Raw genomic sequence first — 23,463 nt, 5'->3', positions numbered from 1 at the left:
ATTCGCTCCATAAACGGGTTGTCTGACAAACAATTTGAGGATCTCCTCCTCATGAGGTATATCAACTGCTTTAGTGACACATCAAATAAGCCGGACTAGTCTGTTATAAAGCCATGGACTGGCCTGTTAAATGCAGTTTATATACACACCTGTATATAAAAAAAAGTGTTTTTTTCCCCTTTGAAGTCTGTCATCTTTTAATGGGGTTAGAAGGGCCAGTCTCTTTTATATTGTCTTTATTCCGTCTTTATTCTTCTGAGCCTTGTTTTGTGCTGATATGTGGGCAAATGGAAGGTTTAACGTTATATTGTTCACTGACAACTACATGTCCGTGCATCTTAGGCAATGTTGGCAAATGTAAGGCATGTAAGGCAAAAGTAATGTAATGAGTAGTGTAACTTATTACCCTCCTCATGGAGTAATTAAGAAAAACAATGCATCACCTTTTTGAAAGTAACATCCCCAACACTGCTCATGATCAATATGTGCTTTGTTTCCTCAAAGGTTACGCTTTTTTATTATTTTTTTCTTAAATGCATATGTTGAGGATTGAAGTGGAAGTGTTTCACCTCTGATCTTGAACGCTGTGGGAAGCAGTCAACACTGGTTTCTTCTGACCATGACTACAACCTTCCCCGAACCTTAACCAGGCAGTTTCACTTTCCTTACTTTAACCAAGCCTTTACCGTAGAGGTGGTTGACTAAAAAAAAAAACAATATTCGAAGAAGAACTAACATGGGATAAATTAGAACTTATTTGATATCAAGCCTTAAAATTTGTGAGTATTTGTGCATTATGCAGCAAAACAGATAAGTGGAGTCATGATTTCCTCCATGCTGAGTAAAACACTTCTCCCAGCACATCGGCTGGGAAAAGGATCAGCATGCAGATGAGGAGACAGAGGCTGCCTCACTGCATAATTGATGAAGTGCAGCAGCTAATTCCAATCTAAACATAGTGATGAGGGGGAAAAGGAAACCATCTGTGTATTGTTGTGTCTCTGTGCAGCAAGGCCAGAGATCATAGACACCCTATCAGTGGCACATCTGCTCAATGGGATGGCTGCAACATGTTTTGGGCAAAAACAATACTCATGAACATTGTGTAATATGGCAGACAGGGGTAGCCACGAATGTACGGGCATTGAACACCGTACTTAGACTCTGCAAAGAGCAGCATCGGAAAAACACTGATTTTTCAAAATGAAACCGCTTTATTCTGTGTTTTCACTGGTTAAATTGGTTCAGAAGAGGAAGAGACCACAACGTGACACATAATGCGGTTCCCAGTAAAAACCTCCTGAACCTCTGGATCTTAACTTGTTAGAGAAAAAAGGTGAGCACACGTTAGCAGGTGCTAGGCTAATGGCCTGTCTCCGACATGCAAACCTGAAACAGGTTTTTCAGTGTTTTTACAGGTGTCAGTTTGTTCTGGAGAGGAAGAGACCTTTGTGCATATTTCAGCTGATGGTAAAATCCTCTTGAACAATGAACACTGAAGGAATTGTAATCGGGAGAAGTTCCAGCTGGTTGCAATCTGCAATCCTCACCACTAGATGCCACTAAATCTCCCTAACTCTTTCACACTGGACCTTTAAGTCACAGCTTTGCCAAAAATAAATAAAAAAGGTCAAGTAGCAGGGGTCAAGATGTCCTCATTTCGGTTCCTAGTATCTGAGTGTCAAGCTCCAAAATCGCTGGGTACTTCCTATAATGCTGCCTGCCCACTAAATTTTCCATGCCTCCAGTTTGTAGCACAGACTTTCTGCTAAAATACTTCATATCCCAGCGGAGATAACCCTAATGACATCATGGTTTACTTTAGAAAGCTCCTCCAGAGCCACAGACAACAGTTTTCACAGCCTGAGTAGTGTTAACCAAGACAAGTAAACTGATTTCGGCTCTGTGACGCTCTCAGACCAATTCTATACATAAATATTCAGGCATTAATCATGTAATGTAGAGAGAGATTTACACACAGCGCAGACAGCACACTGATAAAAGACAAGACCATGGCAGGACCATCTACATTATCTGTCACTGGACGATATGTTCATGAGCAGCCATCAATCACCCAGGCTCTTAAAGGTATAAATATGTCACTAAGCTTTTTCTTCCCTCTCCTTTGTTGGGCTGAAAGACATTATTATCTGCACTGCTCCAGTTCTGTGAGAGGGCTGTTGACGCAGGCTGAAGGTGTGTCCGTCCGACCACTTAGTGTAAGTGACGGCAACTGTTACTGTGACCCTCAGCACTTAGAGAGATGATGTATGCAGAGATAAGGAGCAGAGGAACTTGACTTTGATGGCTAAGCCTGATGAAATCCAAACAGATGAGACTGAGTGTGTCCTAAAATCTCAATACTGTGAGAAGATACGTTAAAAACCTATGAAGAAGAACATCATTATCTGGGCCTGATTTAATAGTGGTTGCAACAATTTAGGGCTTAAGAAGTGTTGGCCTTCAGAATTAGACTGTGTTGTGGACTGGAGTATTACAGTTTCATGCACTTATTGATATTTTATTTTATAAATGGAACAAATGATGATGTGCAATATGAAAGCGATTGCTTGTAGTGACAAACCCACAGAGAAATAACTATGATGAATTAACTCTGTCATCCCCCTCAGCCCTGTGGAGCATTTTAGCATATTTAAGCTCAGTGTTTCAGTTTTACAGCCTGCAACTTAGCTGTTTTGCTTCAGTCTCACCACTTTAATCAGACTCAGTCACAATCGCAGCAGGCAGATGCTCAGTAAGAAAAGGTTCTGATTAACCAACCACATGCCCAGCACCAAATGGTTAGTGGCTAGCTTTTACTATATCTGCTATAGGTGGAGAACAAAACTGAGCTAAGAGAAGATAAAATATGGGACCTAGTATCGTCACAATGCCGAAAACATAACTCCAAATGAATGGCAATGTTGCTCCACATCTACTGAATGAGTAACTAGGTAAATGAGTTAGAACAGGTTAGCCGTAACAGAACTCAGGGTCTCAGTGTTGTGTTTCCAGCTTGTCCTGCTGCTGCCAAGTGGCCAAAAAGTATCAATCAATGCAGCTTTTTAGCAAATATGACTAAAAGTAATTTTTTAAACTCTCACTAAATCCTGACTGTAGTACATGTAGCAGACCATCTGTGAAAAAATGCTTCTCTGCCTCCTCATAGTGCTCCTAATGGCATTTGCAAGATCAACGAAAACAAAAAATCAGAGCCAAGGAATATTTCCACTCCTCACTCACTGCAGGCCAAATGTGGTCAAACTGAAAAACTAGATAGTGCTGATTAAGTATGAATCATTAAAGTTGTTAAAGCATTCCCTATTTCTCACCCAGAATTGTGTCAGATATATTTTAGGCTATTGCGGTGGGCAGAGCTTTGCTTTGGCTTGACCATTTTCAACATGGTGGCCAGGTGACAAACTTTTTCATTTTACAGCTAAACAGTACACTAAAATATGTTTCTGAAAACATGTGAGATGAGAAACAGACAATGCAGTAATAGTATCTGAAGTCATATTTGATCAACACTTCCTAGTTTGACAGTTTGACTGCAGTTCACAAGCAGTGATTGACATGCTGAGAGTTGCTCTTTCTGAAATGACCTGTTTGGTTAGATTTTCTAAAGGCTAAAAACAGAGCCAAGCGGAGGTGCAGAAGTTCAGTGTTTTCTCAGACATTTGAATTACAATATACTCATAGTTTATTATAGGATTTTGGTCTTAGTGACACCAAAATTAAACTGCTTACCTGAGCTTTAAAATGTTATTAATATAGCATGATAGGGAACAGTAACCTGGCATCTGTAGCTATTTTGTATAGTTTAGACTATAGGATGACTGATAATTGATTGACCGATATTTGAGTTTTTAAAAGTCTGAGAATAATATCTCAGTCTATATGTCTTACATAAACAATTCAAACACATCAAGTGATTTCTTTTAACTGAATTTTGTTACAGCATTGTCACTTGTCTGGTGAACAAACTATGTAATAACAGCACATCATCTGAATTACCTAGGACATTTATTGGCATTTCTGTAGCCTACTTAACATTCCTTGTTATCTATCAGCCGACATTTATGGTAATATCTATATATCTGCAATATGCTAATTGGCCAATATATCGACATGGCTTCTCTGTCAGGCTATAACTTGTACACTAATGTCTTTCTGCAGTGTGTTTAGAACAGTTTCTAAAGATGATTTCATATGAATTTACAGTTGCATAATGTCAACATCTTGCTAATGTTGGGTTGTCCTTGGCTCCTGTGCTATGAATTGGAAGATGTTCAAATGCAAAGCAATTTAAAGGCATGGCAGGAAGCAAGGCAGGGCTTCATAGCACTAGAGTATGTTGTGAGGCTGGGGCTGCCAATGCTGATGGAGAGGAGGGGCGGAGTTTCTTTATGGCTGAATGCAGATGCTGCATTGTAAATTTTCCTCTCTGGATTTCTCCACAGCTGTACCATTCTACTCAATTCAGCTTCTGGCACAAAGGAGGAAACAGGCATTGAATTTATACTGATAAATTAACTCTTGCTCAATCTATAGTCTGACATCAAAATCATGCAAGCCCCCACACACGGAAGCACATACAGAGTTAAATCAAACCTGTCTGTCTAAAAGTAAGATGTGATATATAGAGCATGAAGAGAACTTTCTCTTCATTCAGTTGTTTCTTTTTGAAATGAACAAGAGAATATTGATTTGCCACATTAATTGTTATTCTGTCTCTGGCCTGTTCATAATGATCAGTGTGTTTTACAGTGAACAGCTGAGTGTGATGAGAAGGCTTTGACAGGCCTGACAAAGGGTTCAGTGAGAGAGGCTGTCTTGGCTGGCTCCCAGCAGCCTCCATGCCTCCCACGACCAGTCCCCCCATTCATCTCCACCAGCCCTAACGAGCCCCAGGGCCCTAACAACCTCAGAGATTTTAACGAGTTCTAACGAGGGAGATGCTCCTTTACGTGTCCTATGCTTCAGCTGGCACTTTGGCACCTTTTACGAAAGATACTGAACTAGATCTTTTTACATGGTTGTTTTTGCAAGGAAAAAGTTTCAAGGTCATCTGAGTCATTAAAAAACAAAAGCATGCATGTCAATGAGGTAATTTCCCCCAAGCTGCAAGACACATCAAACCTGTCCTCAAAGATTAGCTTCTCTGCAAATCAGAATCTTTCTTCACCTTGTCTTACACTTTTTAAATCCCACTTTCACCTTCAAAATGAATTTGCTGCAGAAATTGTTTAAATGCAAGGATGTTAGGGAATATCAGAGTCAAAATATCCTATGGGTCCAAAACTGCAGCCTTTAAGAAAGTGAAAAGTCAAACCAAAGTCAATTCATTTAAATGGTTGTTGCTGTATTAAGTGTAAAGGGGGGTGAAGCAAATCTGTGCAGAGTTTTTGCAGATCACTTTTTGTTTTATTTGACTCCCAAATTTTTTGCAGTTGACCACTGCAAACTGCCAATCTTTAAGGGAAAAGAAAGCCAGAGTCAAAAAAGAAGTACAAGCTGCAACACAACACCTAGCTTTACATATAACCCTGCTTTGGCAACAAACTGCTCTAAAAAACAGACATAAATTTGCAGTCACTCATTAAGGCTCATTTATGCTCAACGTTAAATACGGATCCGGATACGGACGGAGCCTTCTGTTTGGCTCTGCGTTCATTTTGTCCGTATTTCTGCACGTTTCCATAAAGCTTATGCATACGGGCCAAACGGAGCAGTACCACCAGGAACCGCGGGGGCAGTGTTGCTGTCACTACCCGATACATAGCTCTAGTGAGACACGAAGAAGAAATAACAATTCAATTTCTTTCATCGGCAGTACTAGAGAAAAGAATTCTCCGTCCTCCAGCTGCAATGTATTTAACGGCCTCACCGACCACCGCCTCCTACAACGCTGCCCCTGTTTTTGTCTTTTATGCAAGAGGTACATTATCAATATCTCCTCCACAGTCGCCATGTTTGTTTTTGAGTTTGTTGTTGTCATAAACTTTTGATGCTGGGCTGCCTCCTGGTGGATATATTGGTTAACATCCATGCCAACTTAAAGGGCGCATGGAAGTATGTGGGTAGTGACGGTAACAAAACGGATGTATACATTTTCGTACGTAAAGGGAGCATAAATGGGCCCTTAGACAGAAGTCAGTGGTATAATACTGTACCAACACTTATCGGGAAAAAACAAGTAAATGTCCATTTAGCAGACAAGCTAACTGCCTTGTTGTGGCAGGCTAGTTCTGGTATGTTATGAGTTTGCTAGCATGTTGTTGACTAGCTCGCTAGCCACAGCATCTTGCAAAGTAACCATGCAAGAAATCACTTCATGACTGAGTGTTTGCCACCAGCAGGCTTACTTCACAAGGATGCTTTAATGACTGGGCCACTTCCTGGTCTGACTGGTCACCAAATAGGTCTAAGTGTAATTGCATTACTTCCTAAGGCATGTACTCAGATAAGCTGTTAGCTTTCCTGAATCAACTGTGGAGCTCTGCAAACTAATGAATTGTCTGACTTTGCCTCACTGCAAGACATTTTCACATGTCACAATAAAAATGAATGAGGGCTGAATTTTATTTAACTGTTTTGGTTTCTGGTATTGTACATGATGGCCAACTGTCACTGTTGTGGCTTACTGGGACACTTTGGGCGCTTTCATCGATAGATTGGTAGACAAGACTTTGGTGTGATTGTGGGATGAAGTTGCAACATTGTTGCATTTTTTTCATTTGGCTCGGTTAAACGTTCAAACCACACTTTGACACACCCACCAAACATTGTAAATAATTGTCACACAGTCACTCGTCTATTGGACAGAATATCCAAGTGAAGCTTAACGACTCTTCCTGGTCTCAGAAATAATGGAGCAACACCAATTTCATGCAGTCTTTGGTTTCTGATTTTGCTTCAGTGTGTCCACTGATCAAACATTTTAGAATAAGACGAACAATATGACCAGCTGACCAGAAAGAAAGTTGTCTAGCATTTCATTCTTTGAATGTGACAAGTGGGACGGTACTAACTGAGAAGGCACGCCCTGATGACAGAAAGACACGATGATGTGTCGTCCTTGTTACACAAACAATGAGCAAAGTATGGTCATAAAAAGTTATGTATGAGCACTGTTTTTGGTTCACTTCCTATATTTGGGTCAGATCATGTTCTCACCTAAAGTAAACAGAGCTGTTGCACTTAGAAGTGAACTGAGACCCATGTTTTACAGGTGGACGCAAGGTTGGTTGTTTGGTTTGCACCAAGGTTTATGTGACAGCTTTCCCACCACCCCAAGCAAACCGGACAATCCGATGGAATGCTTCAGGGTCCGTTTAATGGGAACTCAACAGCTCAGATTTGACAGCAACCTTAAACAGAACAGAGCCATTGTACAGGTGTTATTAGTAACACCTGCACTCTTCCTATTATGACAAGTCAAAATATCTGTTGTGAAAAAAGGCCTGTTGATCTGATGGAACTAAGACTGCATACATGCAGATACAGGAGCCGTGACAATGAGAGAACAGTCTCTTGTGTTTTTCCTTCTTCTTTCCACTGACACACATCCCAGTTTCCGTTTTATGACAGCACTATGGTGGGAAGTCCCTTGGACCACACAGACACAAACACAGCATAGATTGGGCTAATGATATGCTTCCACAGAGCATCTTCAGTTCTGCAGCATGGCCCAGAGTCACAGGACATAATTGCCACAGGCCTTTAAAGGGCCGGACAACAATGGGCAGTCTCTGTGAGAATACTGACCAGTTTACTTCCAGTTCTCCTGGTTTGTTGATGTTGTTGTTTTTCCAGCATACTACTTTAATGAAGAGGCAAACAAGCCTCAGAACTTCATCAATGTCCTTTCCCAGCACTGTTGGGATTACCAAAACATACAAATTCAACATTCTCAACATCGCTGCTAAATGAAGGCTTTCAGTGCATTACACATTGATTTTTGAGTCTCATTTTCAACATGCTGTTTTGATTCATTGTGAGTAAATGTAGTTCATTCTTTCAACAAGCTAACTGCAAACTCTAGAGTCATATGATGTGACAACCAGTCCAACTGCACTGCAGTTAAAGTTACGCATTGTTATGTTGAGACAAAATATGACCTTCAAGGCGTGAATGGCCACTCATCACCCTGATATTACCATCCCTAAGAGGCATGGTAGCAGCTTCATATTTTGGATGTGTTTTGCAACAGCAGGGAAAAACAAGAGTAACCCCAAGATGGCGATCCTATGTAGAGGTGAAATGATTAGTTGATTAATCAACTTGAAAATTAACTGGCAACAATTAATTGATTAGTTGTTTCAATCATATTTTAAGGAACTAGAATTACTGCTTCACAGTTGTATGGCTCCACTAACCAGTCAAGTTGCAGTTATGATTGTTATGGTCCGGCTACCATCACAAATAAGGAAACACATGGGGAGTTACATAAAAATAAGTAATTTATTTTAACAAAAAATCAAGAATAAACAAAATGACCAAGCATTACTCCATTAAACAGAAGAAACTGGCAAGAAAACACTCTGCCAGGTCAACTCAAGATAATGCAAACTAAACTATACAAAAACTCAAGTAAATGCAATCAACGCAGCATGGTGCCAGGGGGGAAAAGAAGAAGCACCAAGTTCCCAGGAGGGCAGGTTTTAAAGGGCTGAAGACAGTGGCCAGCTGCCTCCAATCACCACGACCAATCAAGCCACCGGCACTCTGAAACAAAAGAACATAAACAACACCAACACCAAACCCTAGTGGAGGCCCTGGGGCCGTCCATGTCTGTACAGACTCATATGTAGCCATAATAGTAGACAATGCTTTATATGTTGCTACAAAGAAGCTACAAATTCTAAAACATGGATGCTTCACACACATCTTCAATGCAGCAGCACAGAAGATCTATACAGTCAGCACACAGGTGGACACCCAAGATTAGTGTCACCAATTCAGTATCCAAACAAATGTCTCTCCTTCCGTTTCTGAGATATGACGATGCAAAATAGCCAGAAAATTATTTTTGCAGAACGATATGATGTCACAGTGAAACTGACCCATGACCCTTGGGATTTTAAATGTCTCCACTTCATTTTATCTTATTAGATATTCGTCTGAAATGTTGTCATAATTAGAACTTAAGTAATGACCATGGACTGTAAAAATAATGGATGTAGCTGCTGTGACATCAGCCGTTGGTTTGTGGAATTTTGAAACCTTGAGTTGGCATTACGGCTGTTGCCATGTTGGTGTTTTGGAGCCAGAAGTGACTGCATTTGGGTGAGAGATTGAACTGTGAAGGAGTGCGGGGTCACTCTGACTGAGACCAAGGACATTATTGGCAGACAGCCTGTCACTCAAAGTGGCCCACCCTTAAGTATGCATAACTTCAAGACTTTAAAAAATGTGAATGGGTGATTTATATAAAAATTCACCCGTACAGTCACAGAGGAGAAAACTAGCTATAGAAACCAAAACCATTTTAAATATGTTTATTTCTGCTGTAAAGTTGGGCATCTTAACATGGGGGTCTGTGGGGATTGACTGGCTTCTGGAACTAGCTTCAAGTGGACATTTATAGAACTGTCATTTTTAGCATTTCTGTGTTGGCTTCATTTTTCAGCCTCCAAGACTGCCACCTGGTAATGGCCAAAAACATGTTTTCTAAGGTCACAGTGACCTTTGACCACCAAAATCATTAAACTTAATCCATCCGCCCTTCACAGGGTCGCTGGGGGCCGGAGCCAATCCCAACTGACATTGGATGAGAGGTGGGGTACACCCTAGACAAGCAGCCGGTCAATCATACGGCTAACACATAAAGACAATCAACCAATCACGCTCACATGCATCCTAAAATTTAAAGGGACCTTGTGTAACATTTTCAGTTGTTTATTGGCAAAAAATGATGTCTGCATTCATAAATATGTCATCACTGGTGTACTATTACCTCCACCAATAATCTGACTTATTCTCGTAAAAGGAGAATTTCGGATTTGTTTGTACATTGTGCGGGTAAGTCGTCTGTGGGGTTCCATTACGTTTCGCCATCTTGAGAATACATCCGCCAGCAAGGGACATCAAGCACCGCCTTCGGCGTCCAGTCGCTAACAGCCTCATCCCTCTCCTCGCATCACTGCGCCACTGTTAGCTGTTAGCCGCTGTTAGCCGCTGTTAGCGGCCAGTCGCTAACAGCCTCATCCCTCTCCTCGCATCACTGCGCCGCTGTTAGCTGTTAGCCGTTAGCCGCTGTTAGCCGCTGTTAGCGCTGGCCTGTGATTGTATTACCTTTCTCCTTCAGCAGCTCTCTCCACCTGGGAAAGGCAACCCCAATGCTGACCCTTGTTTTTTTAATTCGCCGGTCACGCTGCCTTTTTGATTCCCTTTTGCACTTTCTTGGCGACGAGGATTCCGTCTCCCGTGACGCTACATAATATATGATCCTGCATTATGCTCAAAGAGTGGGACTTTGTTATGCGGCAGTAGTGCCGCTGGCCACTAACAGCTGTTAGCGGCGCAGTAATGCGAGGAGAGGGATGAGATGTGTGAGGTTGAGCCACTTGTCAGTTGTCAAAGGACAAGACGTGACTGGTTTGTTTCAATTTACATCCGCCCCAACAGTCCTACGTTGTAAACACAGCCAGCATGGTGAGGAGGGGGTTTGTCAACTCGCATCACGTGTGTCTGTGTAGGAGCCTGAATGAATACTCCATGTAGTATCGGATGACATGGTTTCATCAGTGTTATCATAGCTTTTTGGTACACAGCGGTTACAGTTGTTGCAATACGCGTTTGAAACAGTGAGGCACTAGAGTGTGCCATCTGTTTGAATACAATATATGATTTCAACGTTAGATGGGAGAAATTCCTACACACTGTGGCTTTAAGGCAGACTGTGCACAATGGCCATCTGCCAGCTATTCATGTGTGAACACATCTGCCTATGCAGACACCTGAAGAAGTAATACAGAACCACATGCTGTGTTCATGTCTATTGTTGTTGTTTATCCAGCCCTAAAGAAAGCTTTAAGAGAGCTTAAAGAGAGCTGCCAGTGGGTTTGTGGTCTGAATATATACTGTATGTAAATGCATTTTTGGCAGGGAATGATGGGCTGTAGAGGGGTATGACATGCAACAAAGGTCCCCTGCTGGAATCGAAGCAGCATCTTTCCAGGCATATGGTAGCAGTCTTAACCACTCATTAGCAGGACACCCCACCATTTAGCACAAGTTGCGCCCATTTTATACAGTCTATGGTTGCGCCACAGAGCAGCCACCTTCATGAAAGCACTGTTGCAAAGCTGTAGGAACACGAACCCACATGCATGTGAGTGTGTGTGTATGCTTTATGTGAAGTATGGTCAGAGCCAGAACATATAAGCAAAGCAGATGTGTCTGACCAACACAAGTCCCACACTCTTCCTGGTTCCCACTATAACTGAGCTGAGGACTTTGAGGAGGCATCTCTGCACAACTGAAGATAAAAGGAGCTTCGTTTTGAAGCAGAAGTATTTAGTTTGAATCTTTTTAGTTTTGGGCAATCCTCTCAGTCTGCTGACACTATTCTCATGCTTCTCATTTTGAAACTAGGGCTGCAACTAAATCATTTTAATTTAGTCATTTATCGAGACCATAAATATCAAATCACAAGTTCTCAGAGCTAAAAATAGGATCTTTAAAACTCCTGACCAACAACAATCTACAAATTCAAATGGATTCAATTTACGATAATGACATGTATAGCATAACTTTAAGCACAATTTCAAGGCATAATGACTGCAAGAATATTCTTCATACTACAATATGAAGGAAGACATATACTCTCTATACAAATACAAGTGTTAAAATGGTTAAAATATCTGTAGTAGAGTAACCATGCACAAGTGTACCTGTTTCTTAAAAGCCTTTAAATGCAGTAACAGCTGTATTATTACGACATATGATCAGCTAAATATAACTTGTGATTCAGATTTAAAACTGATGCTGCGGGCTTATAAGTTTACTACTTAAATGCAATAGAACAGATTTGCATGTGTTTGTATTAGATTTTTGAGGTTAATACTGATGAGGTTCGATATATGGAAGTTTAAAAACACATTGCTGGTCTTCTACTTTCTCAAAACGCTAACACACTAACATGAAAAATAAGAGTGATGCTGGAGTTTTTAACATCTTAGACCAAGCACGGTATATTCTATGTGTATCTATAAACCACATCCCTTTTTTGATATTTTACACAACAAGTAAAGGCTAAAGCATAAATGCAATAATATGCAGATGAAAGTACATGACTAACATGGTGAGAACAGACTAAAACGCCTTTAAGAACCTTTCACTCCTGTTTCTTAAAGGAGCATTAAATCATATTCTTCTTTATTCTATCCTACTGTGACTGTCAACAAAATATTACATGTACCCAGTGATCACTGGTCCATATAGCCAGCTGACCGTGAACATGACCTCTGTGTCTCATCATATTACCCCTCTGTGACCTGTGTGTGCGCCTGGGTGTGTGGTAATTCACTAGAAAGTTTCGAGACATAGCCTCCAGGGATACACATTGGTAGACGACAACATAATGCTCTTACACACACACACACACACACACATGCACGCACACACACACACACACACACACACACACACAGATACACATAATTTACTCTATGAGCATATGGGAAGGTTTCATACTGAAATGGGTATTTCCAATGGAGGACATCCTCATTTTTAAAAACAGAAGGAAGTACGACCACACTGCAACTCTTAACTTCATGACTGATGCTTTGTTGACAACTCTTACTGTAAATCATTATTTGACAATTATCCGGACTATGCAACACAAAAGAGGCCTTTTGCATACATCATGCAAATACATAAAGCTGACACACAAGGAGTGACTGGTTTTGCTCTGGGTGGTGGATCTGCTGAGGAGAGAAAGAGGAAGGGAGGACCCTGGGAGGAGCAGGATGAGGAAGAGGAAGATGATGGGGAAAGAGGAAGAAAAAGTGCTTTCTAAACAGCTTGAATTCAACCTGCTGACACTGGCAGAGAGCAGAATTTAGCTTGGCTCATGTCGTAAACCTGAGCCTGCATGACACCTAAAACCACCGAGTACAGTATCAGGTCAATTACTAAAGATGAAACAGTATAATGAGATTGGGATGGCAGGAAGGCACACTGGCTACAGAGGCTGTCCACAAACTGAAGGTAAAGGTACAACTCCAGCTGCATGCTTCAAGGATGTTGCACTAGCTGGTTGAACCTGCAACTTTAATGGCAAAACTGTCTCAGTATTAGAGTTTATTAATAATACTGCTGGATCTTCTAAAATCCAGACGTCTTTGTATCCTCAGAGGAGGCTGCACAAATCTGTCAGATTGCCTCAAGTGATGTCACCGACAGTCAGCATCAGTTATCGCTGAAGACTACAGCTTTAAACATGAAAATAAATCTGGGGGTATGGAGTTACCAGACCTCAGTAGCTCCTTGTCTCTACTGGGGTAGCTCAAGGCTATACTAGCCACTACACACCGAAATCTAGAAACTGTTGGCCATCAAGTTGCATTGTGGATAACATATGTGCAATGGTTTTGACAGGAAGAAATATGTGGAATGCTAAATCACTGGAACTGTCTTTTGAGATAGGTTAGGCCACACAAAAAAGGACACAATGAAAGTAATAAGGAAGGCCCTGTTTAGATCTCATATTAATGTATGTTTTGGGGGATCCAATGACAAGTGGACAGTGCTAATTATAAGTTTAAACAAGTCCGGGACGCATTGGACCACATATCTTTTGTAGTGTAAACACTAATGTGTCCTGATGCGTCCCCAACAAGGACCACATAATCAGTGCAGGACGTGGTGTTTTTTTTGGTGACAGCGCACTAATGCTCTATAGCTTACCCATTTTATGTTGAGTTGAATGAAGTGTTGCATAGGGTTGCAGCGATATACCAGTTTTAAGGTATACTGTGATATAAAAGTTGACGGTTATGTGTACATTTGGTTATCTATGATACTGGGAAAAAAATGCAACTGGAAGGAGAATCTCTCATTTACTGTAGTTATTTTCACAGGGGAGACTTCTTACACATACTTTCATAAACAAAATAGCTTCAAGTTTCAGCTATACTCATAAAATGTTTGTTCAACCAAAAACAGCCCCTCCATTTTCATTCCTTCGAGCGTCATTCTGACTTATAATAATATAAATTCTGTAATACCATGAAACAGTGGTATTTTCTGAGACGGTTATCATACTGTAAAAATCTCATACCGTTGCAACCCTTGTTTTGCGTTACCATCCATCTTTTTGCACTATGAAAAGAGACATGTTGAATTCTGGTGACAGCAATGTCTCCAGCTGCACTGACCGAATACAGAGCAGCTAGCAAAAGTGAGGATGTAATAACTGTGCATGGGGCAGTAAAATAATCTGAACACAAGTGGTCAGTTGGAGATGCATGATAAGCACAGGTGTTAACAGCGATGTGTGTCAGCTGTCCACTTGTGATTGGATCACTCAAAACGCATATTAATACCAGGTCTTAACAGGGCTTTAGACAACAAACGTAGCAGGCTTGGGCGGTATCTATTTTTTCATACCTTCATACCTTCCTGACATTTTACCAGGGTGTACTGCATATGACAGTATCTGTGTGCAGTGCCTATGGTGTTACATTCCACAAGCTCTCTAAGCCTTTTCAGTCTAATAAATAAACAAAATAAACATTCTTAAATCAATTTTCCTTATTAAACTACACACCTTCTGAATTTAAGTTATTTTCTATCCCCAAACTAAGACTGGCCTAACTGCATTGTTAACTCATTGTAAAACAAAAAAATCATTTTTAATTTGTCCTGTTAGTCATCTAAATGGTTAGTACACTGTTCCAACCATCACCATCTCTGGTTTGGTCAAAATAAACCCTTAGTTCACTGAGTTAAATGTCAAAACCTGCTGGCCCTACATGCTGTTTTTACCCTCTGTCTCTCTTAGCCATTGCTGCCTGGCCGCATCTTCCGTACATTATGTGTTATCCCCACCACTAACAATCGGCATCTTTCTCAGCTCAGCTGCCTGTTCCACCGACTGACTTCTGGGGGCATGTGCTGTGCTCTACAATTCGTATAAGTTTGCTAAAAACAATGTCTGTATTTTTGACATTTTTAAAAAATCACATCTTCAGGATTTCTAAATACCCTGACATATCATGATCCCACCTAAGCCTAGACAAAATGATTAATCAGTTATCAAGAAAGTTGCCAATGAATTTTCTGTCGATCACTGATCAATTACTCAAGAAATTATTCCAGCTTTACTTTGCTTTCCAAGGCCATCAACTCCTCACATATAAACTGAATGTTGAAAATGTCAGTGTTACTACTAATTTACATAAAATGCATATATTACATATTTACATACAAATACAAATTTGTCATTGGTACAGCAACCGAGCAGCTCCACATGTTCTGCATCCCTCTGTGGCCTTCATGCATACATAGTGCATTTGAACGTGGATCTTTTGGGACAGTTGGGGCAGAAAGCGTGCATTGGGATTTCAAAGATGTCTCCTCTGCAGTTACTGTGTTATTGCTCAAGTCTTGCATCCACTCAATAACCAAAGCTGTCAAAACCAGCCTGTTTCCGAGAACCAGTAAAGAAAAAACTATTAATCCATTTGTTTCTTCTGACAAATGGCTTCTTCTTTGTTGAGCTGTAAACATTGATTAAAGCCACATTGTTTCCTGTTGAGTCAAAGGGAGTTTGAGGGCTGATGACTCAATGATTCTCATCCACTCACTGACATTCATTCAGCGCCTCCTTGGGGATTGGGCACTTCAGGTTGTAGTGACCCATATATATCAGAGTGAGCTGGATAATATAAACAAGAGATCCATTAGAAACCAAATGAATAATAGATGAAGACAGAGACAGTGTAGGAGAAGGGGAGGCAGGGAGATGCCTTTGAGGTGGCAGTCCTTGACCACCAAATCCCCAATTATATTCTGTATTGTTTGGGTTTGAGCATCAGTGCCTGAGAGAACAGGAGAACTACAAGAAAGATAAATATAAATACATGTAATTAAACTAAATGTTTATTATAAATGTGATGTCAGTATTGAAGCTTTGCTGATATTGTTCTTCATGTTCTTGCCTATGAACTGAATCTAAGGGAGCAGCATTATTTTGAGAAGGCCTGGCAATGACAATGCTAATTCTAGGAAAGTCAAAGTGTCATCTGAAACCACAGCTTTCTTTAAACTACAATGTGACACCATGCTGCATTGTCGCCCAGGGGGCAGTTCAGCAGTGTCTCCATTCAAAATCCATCTAAAACACTACCTCTGCCAAGAATAAACCATTTTGTTGGTTATGGGGTTATTTGACAAGAAGCAATTGAGACATTACTTATTGGTCCAATAAAAAAATATGCTGAAACAACAGTACCACGATACCTCTCACTTTGTACCAATCCTGTACTCTGTAAAGCAGCCAGTACAGATGCTGTGTCATAGGTGCTGATGTTGCTATGCAACCAACCTGAATGGTTTTCAGAGGGCAGAACATATTTACAAGTCTGTTATCATTTCAAAATGGTTGTATTTGGCAGAATAACGATTTTCCATTAGCAGGAACCCTTAAAACTGCCTTGATTTATGATCTGCATGGTTGGTGCATCCCATTATACAGCTCTCAGAAGAATCTCCTCCAAAGTACAAATGAATGGCCTGTGTAGCTGGGACCGCTAATGCTTCATCACAGGATAATCAATGTGAAATATTGTCATCACTGCCATGTCTACAGTCCAGGCAGTGTACTCAATAAGCGTGACGCCCATGTTACAGAACCTGCCATTCATTTAGACTTCATTTAGTCATTTTAATGTTTTTTTTAGTTAGTCAGAAAACAATTTCCTTCACAACTGTCCAGAGCCTAAGATGATGTCATAAAGTTGTTTGCTCCGTCTCACCAATGGATAAAACCCAAACATATTTAGTTTACTATCACATAACACAAAGAAAAACAGCAAATCCCAAAAAAACAATTAAGATTCTGGAACTAATGAAGGTTTGGCATTTTTGCTTGAAAAAATACTTTAAGGATTAACTGATCATCAGAATAGATGCTGATTAATTTTCTGTTCATCAGCATAGCAATTAATCAAATTTTAGCTCTAGTTTCTTCACTTTACACAGACAACCTGAGTACTTAGTAGCTTAAATGTAATAATTAGCAAATGACAGAAATCCTTAATCCAAAAAAAGTGAAAGGTGCACTTGCACCCAACATATAGTGATCTGTCAATTTTTAACAGAGCATAATAATAGTGAGACTCAAAAAGTGTCAAACATACTGCTGATAACACAGTGAGACCTGTTAGAACTGAACTCTTTACTTCTTTGCATACCTCCTTATATGCCTTATTTTATCTGACCTGTGCTCTCGTGCATCTTGTTATAAAGTTGATTAATACCCAACATTTGATTCTGATATGCTAAAATACAAACACTATGATGGTTAATCCTGCATCTGATTACTCTGAATATACACTTGACCTATCTGACCTTAAAGGCTCAGTGTACACACTGGGATTACTTAGGAGGTCCTGATCCAATCACACTTGAACACAAAGTCCAGTTTGATTGATTACTGTGAACAATGTGCACCATACCCGGGCACAGTACTTTGATCCATTTCCAGGTCCAATTGAAAAGGCAGTCTTGTGTACATAATGTGTACTCGGGTACGGTTCATATCAGGTGCGAAAATCAAATATACCAATACATTAAAATTGACTTCTATTTAACGTGAGTATCAGTTGGCAGTCGGATTTTTAAAAGCAATGCCACCGGTCTCTGAACTCTGCATATACACACAGCATGTGCCGATCTCAACCTTTTGAACTGCACCACAGTCATAAGTGATAAAGCAGGAAGACGGGCGAGAGGGTTGTCCTTGACATTGTCACCAAAATATAAAAAAAAGTAGGCATAATGCAAAAGTAGACTCCACTGGCAATGTGCAAGGTGAGCGGCAGTGGGGTGGACGGGAAATCGTGCTCAGGCACAGTACAAATCAATCAAACAAAACACCCTCAGTTTCTTTTAAACAGTATTATTCAGCCTGTAAAAACAGTTGTATAATGTCCTCTGTGACTGCAGAAGACTCTTTCTAAAGTTTGGACATATGATTAATGTTATATAATAATAATTATCTTGGCTTGCGCTTGTAGACTTAACATTTTGAACACAAAGTCTGAAATACGAACTGGGGTGGTAGAGTCTAAAAGATGAGTGCATTAACAGGCAGGGATGGTCTAACAGAAGATGTTATCGGGTGCATGATTGGAAATGTAGGATCCAGTGTTTCTGGAGCTGGACCCACATTAGGGACGAAGAGTCAATCATCTTGGCTTCTGCTGCCTCAATTTTTAACCATTCTTCTTTTAAAATCATGCTTTAGTCAGTCCCCAAACTTTATGGAGGCAAAATGATGAATCACTGGAATGCCCCTTTAAATTGCCCACATTAACTCTGATATCTTTAATCAATCATTTCAGTATGCACTTGTGTGATCAGATGTGACATGCTACGCTGAATTGAACTGAACTGAAATTAGTGTATACATTTATTTTTATATAAATACACTTTGATGCATGTATTATGTGTTGGATTATTGACTTTATATCCAGGATCAGACTTGTATATCTCTTTCTGCTACTTCCACATCATGTGTTAATGGATAACAGAAAGCCAATAATCTCTCCTTGTGGCACAATAAGAGTGAAGCGCTGGCCATGACCTCTACCATTTGGGGTCATATGCTTGGTAATAAAATGCGCAGAGTTGGTAGGAGAACAGCATTGTCTTCGATATTTAGAATGGGAGAGACAAAGAGTGAGGGAAGACATGGAATGACAAGCAGACAGAGAGGCATGCGGAGCTGCATGGGCGTCTGACCGGCAGACATATTGACAGAGACTGTATCACGGAGCATTTGATGGACGCTTTCATCCACAGCATCTTACAGCAGCACGAGTGAATCAGTGCATTTAGCATGGGTGGGTACTGAACCATTAAAGCCTGACAGTGGTCGCTGTTAATGCCATGCTGGAGCCATCAAGCTGCAGAACCACAGACTGACAGACAGACCGATGGAACAGACAGACAGACAGACAGACAGAAAGGCAGAAAGGCAGGGAGGCTGAGTGTCTGACGGCTGCGCGGCTTCTCACGCCTTCATGTTTTCCTGCCAGATCAGCCTGACAGAAAATCAATGACGCTGCACTCTCATGGAGACGCACAGTAACCACTGCAAAAGGCGAGAACGAAAGGCTGAATATGCAGCAGTCATGTCTGTAGCCTATGGTTTCTCATACAGAGGCTGCACGACGGTGATGATGATGAAGCATCTCATGTAATTACGCACCCAGGTCCACATGTGTGTGTAACGGAATGTGTCAAAGCTGTTGCCTCACCGGCGTATGGGTCTATTATCGGACACAAAAACTGATTCCATTTTAGAGGCCTCTCTAATGTGCCCCATAAACCCACCGAGGTGAATGGAGTTCCTGGTTAATTTAGGCAACGGCTACTTACACTGAGCTACCCTTAGAGCCAAAGCGCTCTTATATGCAGGCTATCCAAATTGACACACAATACAAATGATGTGCGTCTCATTGCAAAATATCCCATGCGCATTGATAAACCTTTGTGAAAACAGCAGACTAACTGTTCTGTGAGTGTGGCACTGCTGTTTTTGCAGGGGAAACGGGGGTGAGCATCACGTCAAGCATGTCCGATAACGGATGCATTGACGTTTACATGCGCAGGCAATATTCTGGGGACAGAGGAGGAGGAGGGGGTCGGGTTTCGCACCAACAACCGCCGCATCACTGTCAGTAAAACGGTGGAATCACTCTCGATCTCAATATTAAATGCCTACAGCCACAGTCAGTTCATTAGTCGAGGTGTGTGTCCAGATATTCTATTTGACACCGAGACAGCAGCTTTTATATGACAAGGCTGTCTATTCTCAGGAAGGAGGCACATGTGTTTAACCACGAGCACAGATCCAGTGAATAGTAAAAGCAAGCTTTTATTTACCTTCATGTCGTTGACAATCGCCTGGAATAGACCCCCGAGGGCCCCGCATTCCTTCTCCACGGTCTCCATGTTTGCCAAATCCACCATTCACCGGAATTTGCAAGCGCGCACCAACTGCGCGCTACCAACACTCAGCAGGAAAAAAAAAAATGCAAAATGTATTTCCACAAAATTACGACCGGGCTCTCCGGTTTCTCCTTCAAACCGGGAGACCGACAGTAACGGAGGGATGCAGCAAGAACAGGAGGAGGAGGGAGATGAGGAAAAAAGGAAAAGATGCCGAAAGAAATGGCTTGCGCTGCGGTCTCTTCCAAGCGAAAGGGAGATGGGTTGTGAGAGAGGAAAGATGGTCTCTCTCTCTTTCTCTGTCTCCGTCTGTCTCTCTCTCTCCCCGGCTCTGGGTCAGTCAGGCGGTGAGACGTTCAGATGGTACTGGGACATCCGCTCATCTTGGCGCAGCCAGCGCTACGCGGAGTCGGCGGGGACGCATGTGAAGGCAGCGGAGAACCGGAGCGGTGGATCGCCGTTCGTGTGTGTGTATATGTCAGGGTCTGTGTCTGTGCGTTCGTGCATGCATGTGCGCGTAGGTAAAGGCAGGCTGTGATTGGTGCAGAGGTGGTGGGCTCAGCGGTGCGGGGAGAGCAGCCAGTAATACGATCCATGCAACTGCAAAGGAGTCAAAAAAAGGAGGCTGGACCACTCTGGACGGCCTGTCACATGGCCACACGCACACACAGGCACACATGCACACACACACACACACACACACACACACACCGTAGACCACCAGTAAAAATTTAGCAGGGGTAAATGTCAAATACATTTAGCTACCAGAAGAGTGTGTGTATGTGTGTAGGAATGTGTCCTGATGACCCCTGATTCATGATTTTAAATATTACCTTCATAACCTTTCAATGACCTATCAGGACTGTTATTTGAGAATGCTATTATATGATCCTTCTTTAAAAATGTATCGGGGCTGATTTCCTATTATCCATTTGGCTTGTTGATATGGAAAATTAGCTCAATAAAAGTACGACAGCCAGGTGGAAAGCAACATGATAAACTAGAGAGATTGGAATTTCTGGCGTTGATGACAACTTCACAGATCTCATCCTATGTAATCTTATTTCATTGCAGGGTTGCAAGCACCGCATTCGCTCAGCCTCTCCTTGCCCCGCTCTCTCCCTGTTTCTCAGACCACAAATGACACAAGAATTAGCTAGCTAGGCACCCCACGGTCCCCTCGCCTCACTCCCTGCCGCTGTTCACTGCTTCTCCAGGAGGAGAGCGGGCAGCAGCTCCGGAGCTTCACTTAGCAGCTGTAGCGGCTTAAAGTCAGCTCGGGTGAACCCCCTATTGCCAGGTCAGTGGGCTGGTGTCCAGAAGTGCCAGGTCTAACCTGTGTAACTGCAGCAACAGTACTTTGCTGATCTGGTGGGGAGTCATGGCTGTATTAGCAACATTTTTTTTCCACCTCTGAAACACTTTGCCGATATTAAGATGTTTTGTTTTGCTTATTGTCAGACTCTCTTTAGACTTTCTCTTTGATAAGTCCGTCTACCTTTTTTTGGTTGCTTTGCTGTGGAAGCTGTTGTTGCAAATACTGGAAAGCAGCTGTCTCTGCATGACTCCCCTCCATGGAATCAAGCTTTCACCATCTGAAGGGATGTGCATGTGTCCTTGGTTTCGTCAAAACTACAGTAGAAGCACAAAAGTCTTGCAACTGCTGTGATAAGTTATTTCTTGTGAGATAGCTATTAGCTCATGTCAGCTATTTTCACTATTTCCTGTATCAATATGAGAAGAAAGCTAACTGCTCCTAAATCCCCTCTAATGCAAAAAGGGTTCTGGCAGAAGTTGTATTTGGAGGACTGCACAATGTTGAAGTTCCACTGAGTGGATTCAACAGACAAGATGTTTCTAATATAAAACAGTTACGTCACATAACCTGCAACGTACTAAACTCAAACCTGCACATATACAGTGAGCTGAAACTTGCTCTGTATAGCAGAGGGGAGTCCTTTCAAATTTACACATTGTCATTTGAGACATCATTATTATAAAAATAATGATGATTGCTGTTGGAAAAAAATACTGAAACTGCATGTCTTGTATGCCATGTCAAATACATGTTTCAAGGATGACTGGGGTTTCATTATAACTCCTATTAATTTTAACATGTCTGTAGTGAAGACAGTTTGTGTAATTCTGTTAAAGCAACAACTAATTCCAGACATGTTTCCCGAGGCAGTTTTTTGCATGGGTAGAAATCCTGGGACTGCCTTTGAGTGTCATTCCTTGACATGAACAAAGCTCCTAAACATCATAGTTAAATTCACTTTAGGTGAAACTAAGAAAAGACAAGAATAGGAAACATACATCTGCATAAATCTGGAGGAAAAAAACTGGTACATTTTGTTTATATGCAAAAAGTACAGTAGAGCAAGCCACCAGGAAGTGAGATGGACTTTGAAGATAGTTAGATGTAGTGGCCAAACTGTAACTATATCTTCCAGGTCCATCACATGATGCCATGTGGCCCAAAAAGACTTTTTCACATAGACTGAAATTGGGAAAGATGTCTGTAAATTGGTGGGTGCATTTTCATAGCATCACAACAAATCACTCCGACCTCATCACATATCGACATTTGGTCATGGACTTTCCACATCCAGATACAACATGCAAGGTACGTTGATTGATGACGTTCTGAGACGCCATGTCAAGTTCTGCCTGTTACGTGCATTGTCTTTTTCAAAATACATTTTTGTTTTCACAGGAAATGCAGTTTGCACACAGTCTTTTTCAAAATAAATGCACAATGTGGGTACAACACCGTAAATTGAAGTCTTTTTTCTTTCAACAACAAACTCACATGGTTACATTTTGCCAGCACACGCTCATGGTTGGGTTTAGGAAAAAAGAACATGGTTTGGCTTTACAATCTTACAGGAAGTAAGCACCAGTTTCTCAGGTCAAAGTCAGTGGTTGTTGTTCCCTTATACCACCCCTCCCGCTCACCCTACTCAGACTTTTGCTGCCTTAACTTTTCTTCTTGTCCCGCTGCGTTCCCCCCCAATGCTGTCGGGCACTGTTAAACTATGATGGGGACCAGCTAGGTATCATGCCGACATGAACGGACGGCTTTATTTGTCAGCATCTGATGCTGGAAGTCACTGCCCAAGCGCCGGTTATTGACATCTTCAGAGTGAGACCAGGTTGATCACAACCCCTGCAAAGTGACTTGTTGCATTAACAGCATTTGTTCCATAAATTCAGTCCGATAACATTTTGAAAGTCTAGAAGAGCCAAATGATGAAATCATGTTAGCTGAGA

General features: G+C 41.4%; 1 protein-coding gene across 7 annotated transcripts in view; it reads right to left on the bottom strand.

Moving 5' to 3' along the window:
• Positions 1-20,810, bottom strand: part of LOC117258070 (protein MTSS 2) — a 99,868-nt gene extending 79,058 nt beyond the window's left edge. For all 7 annotated transcript variants that reach the window (XM_033628543.2, XM_033628566.2, XM_033628550.2 and 4 more), the window contains exon 1: positions 20,125-20,810. In XM_033628543.2, the coding sequence (XP_033484434.2) occupies positions 20,125-20,211 (87 nt within the window). In that variant the 5' untranslated portion in view covers positions 20,212-20,810. The remainder of the gene's footprint in view (positions 1-20,124) is intronic.
• Positions 20,811-23,463: the final 2,653 nt, after the last annotated feature.

Source organism: Epinephelus lanceolatus, chromosome 2 (assembly GCF_041903045.1).
Source record: "Epinephelus lanceolatus isolate andai-2023 chromosome 2, ASM4190304v1, whole genome shotgun sequence".
Taxonomy (NCBI): domain Eukaryota; kingdom Metazoa; phylum Chordata; class Actinopteri; order Perciformes; family Serranidae; genus Epinephelus; species Epinephelus lanceolatus.
The sequence above is the reverse complement of the archived record's forward strand: the minus strand, read 5'-3'. Positions and strand labels throughout refer to the sequence as shown.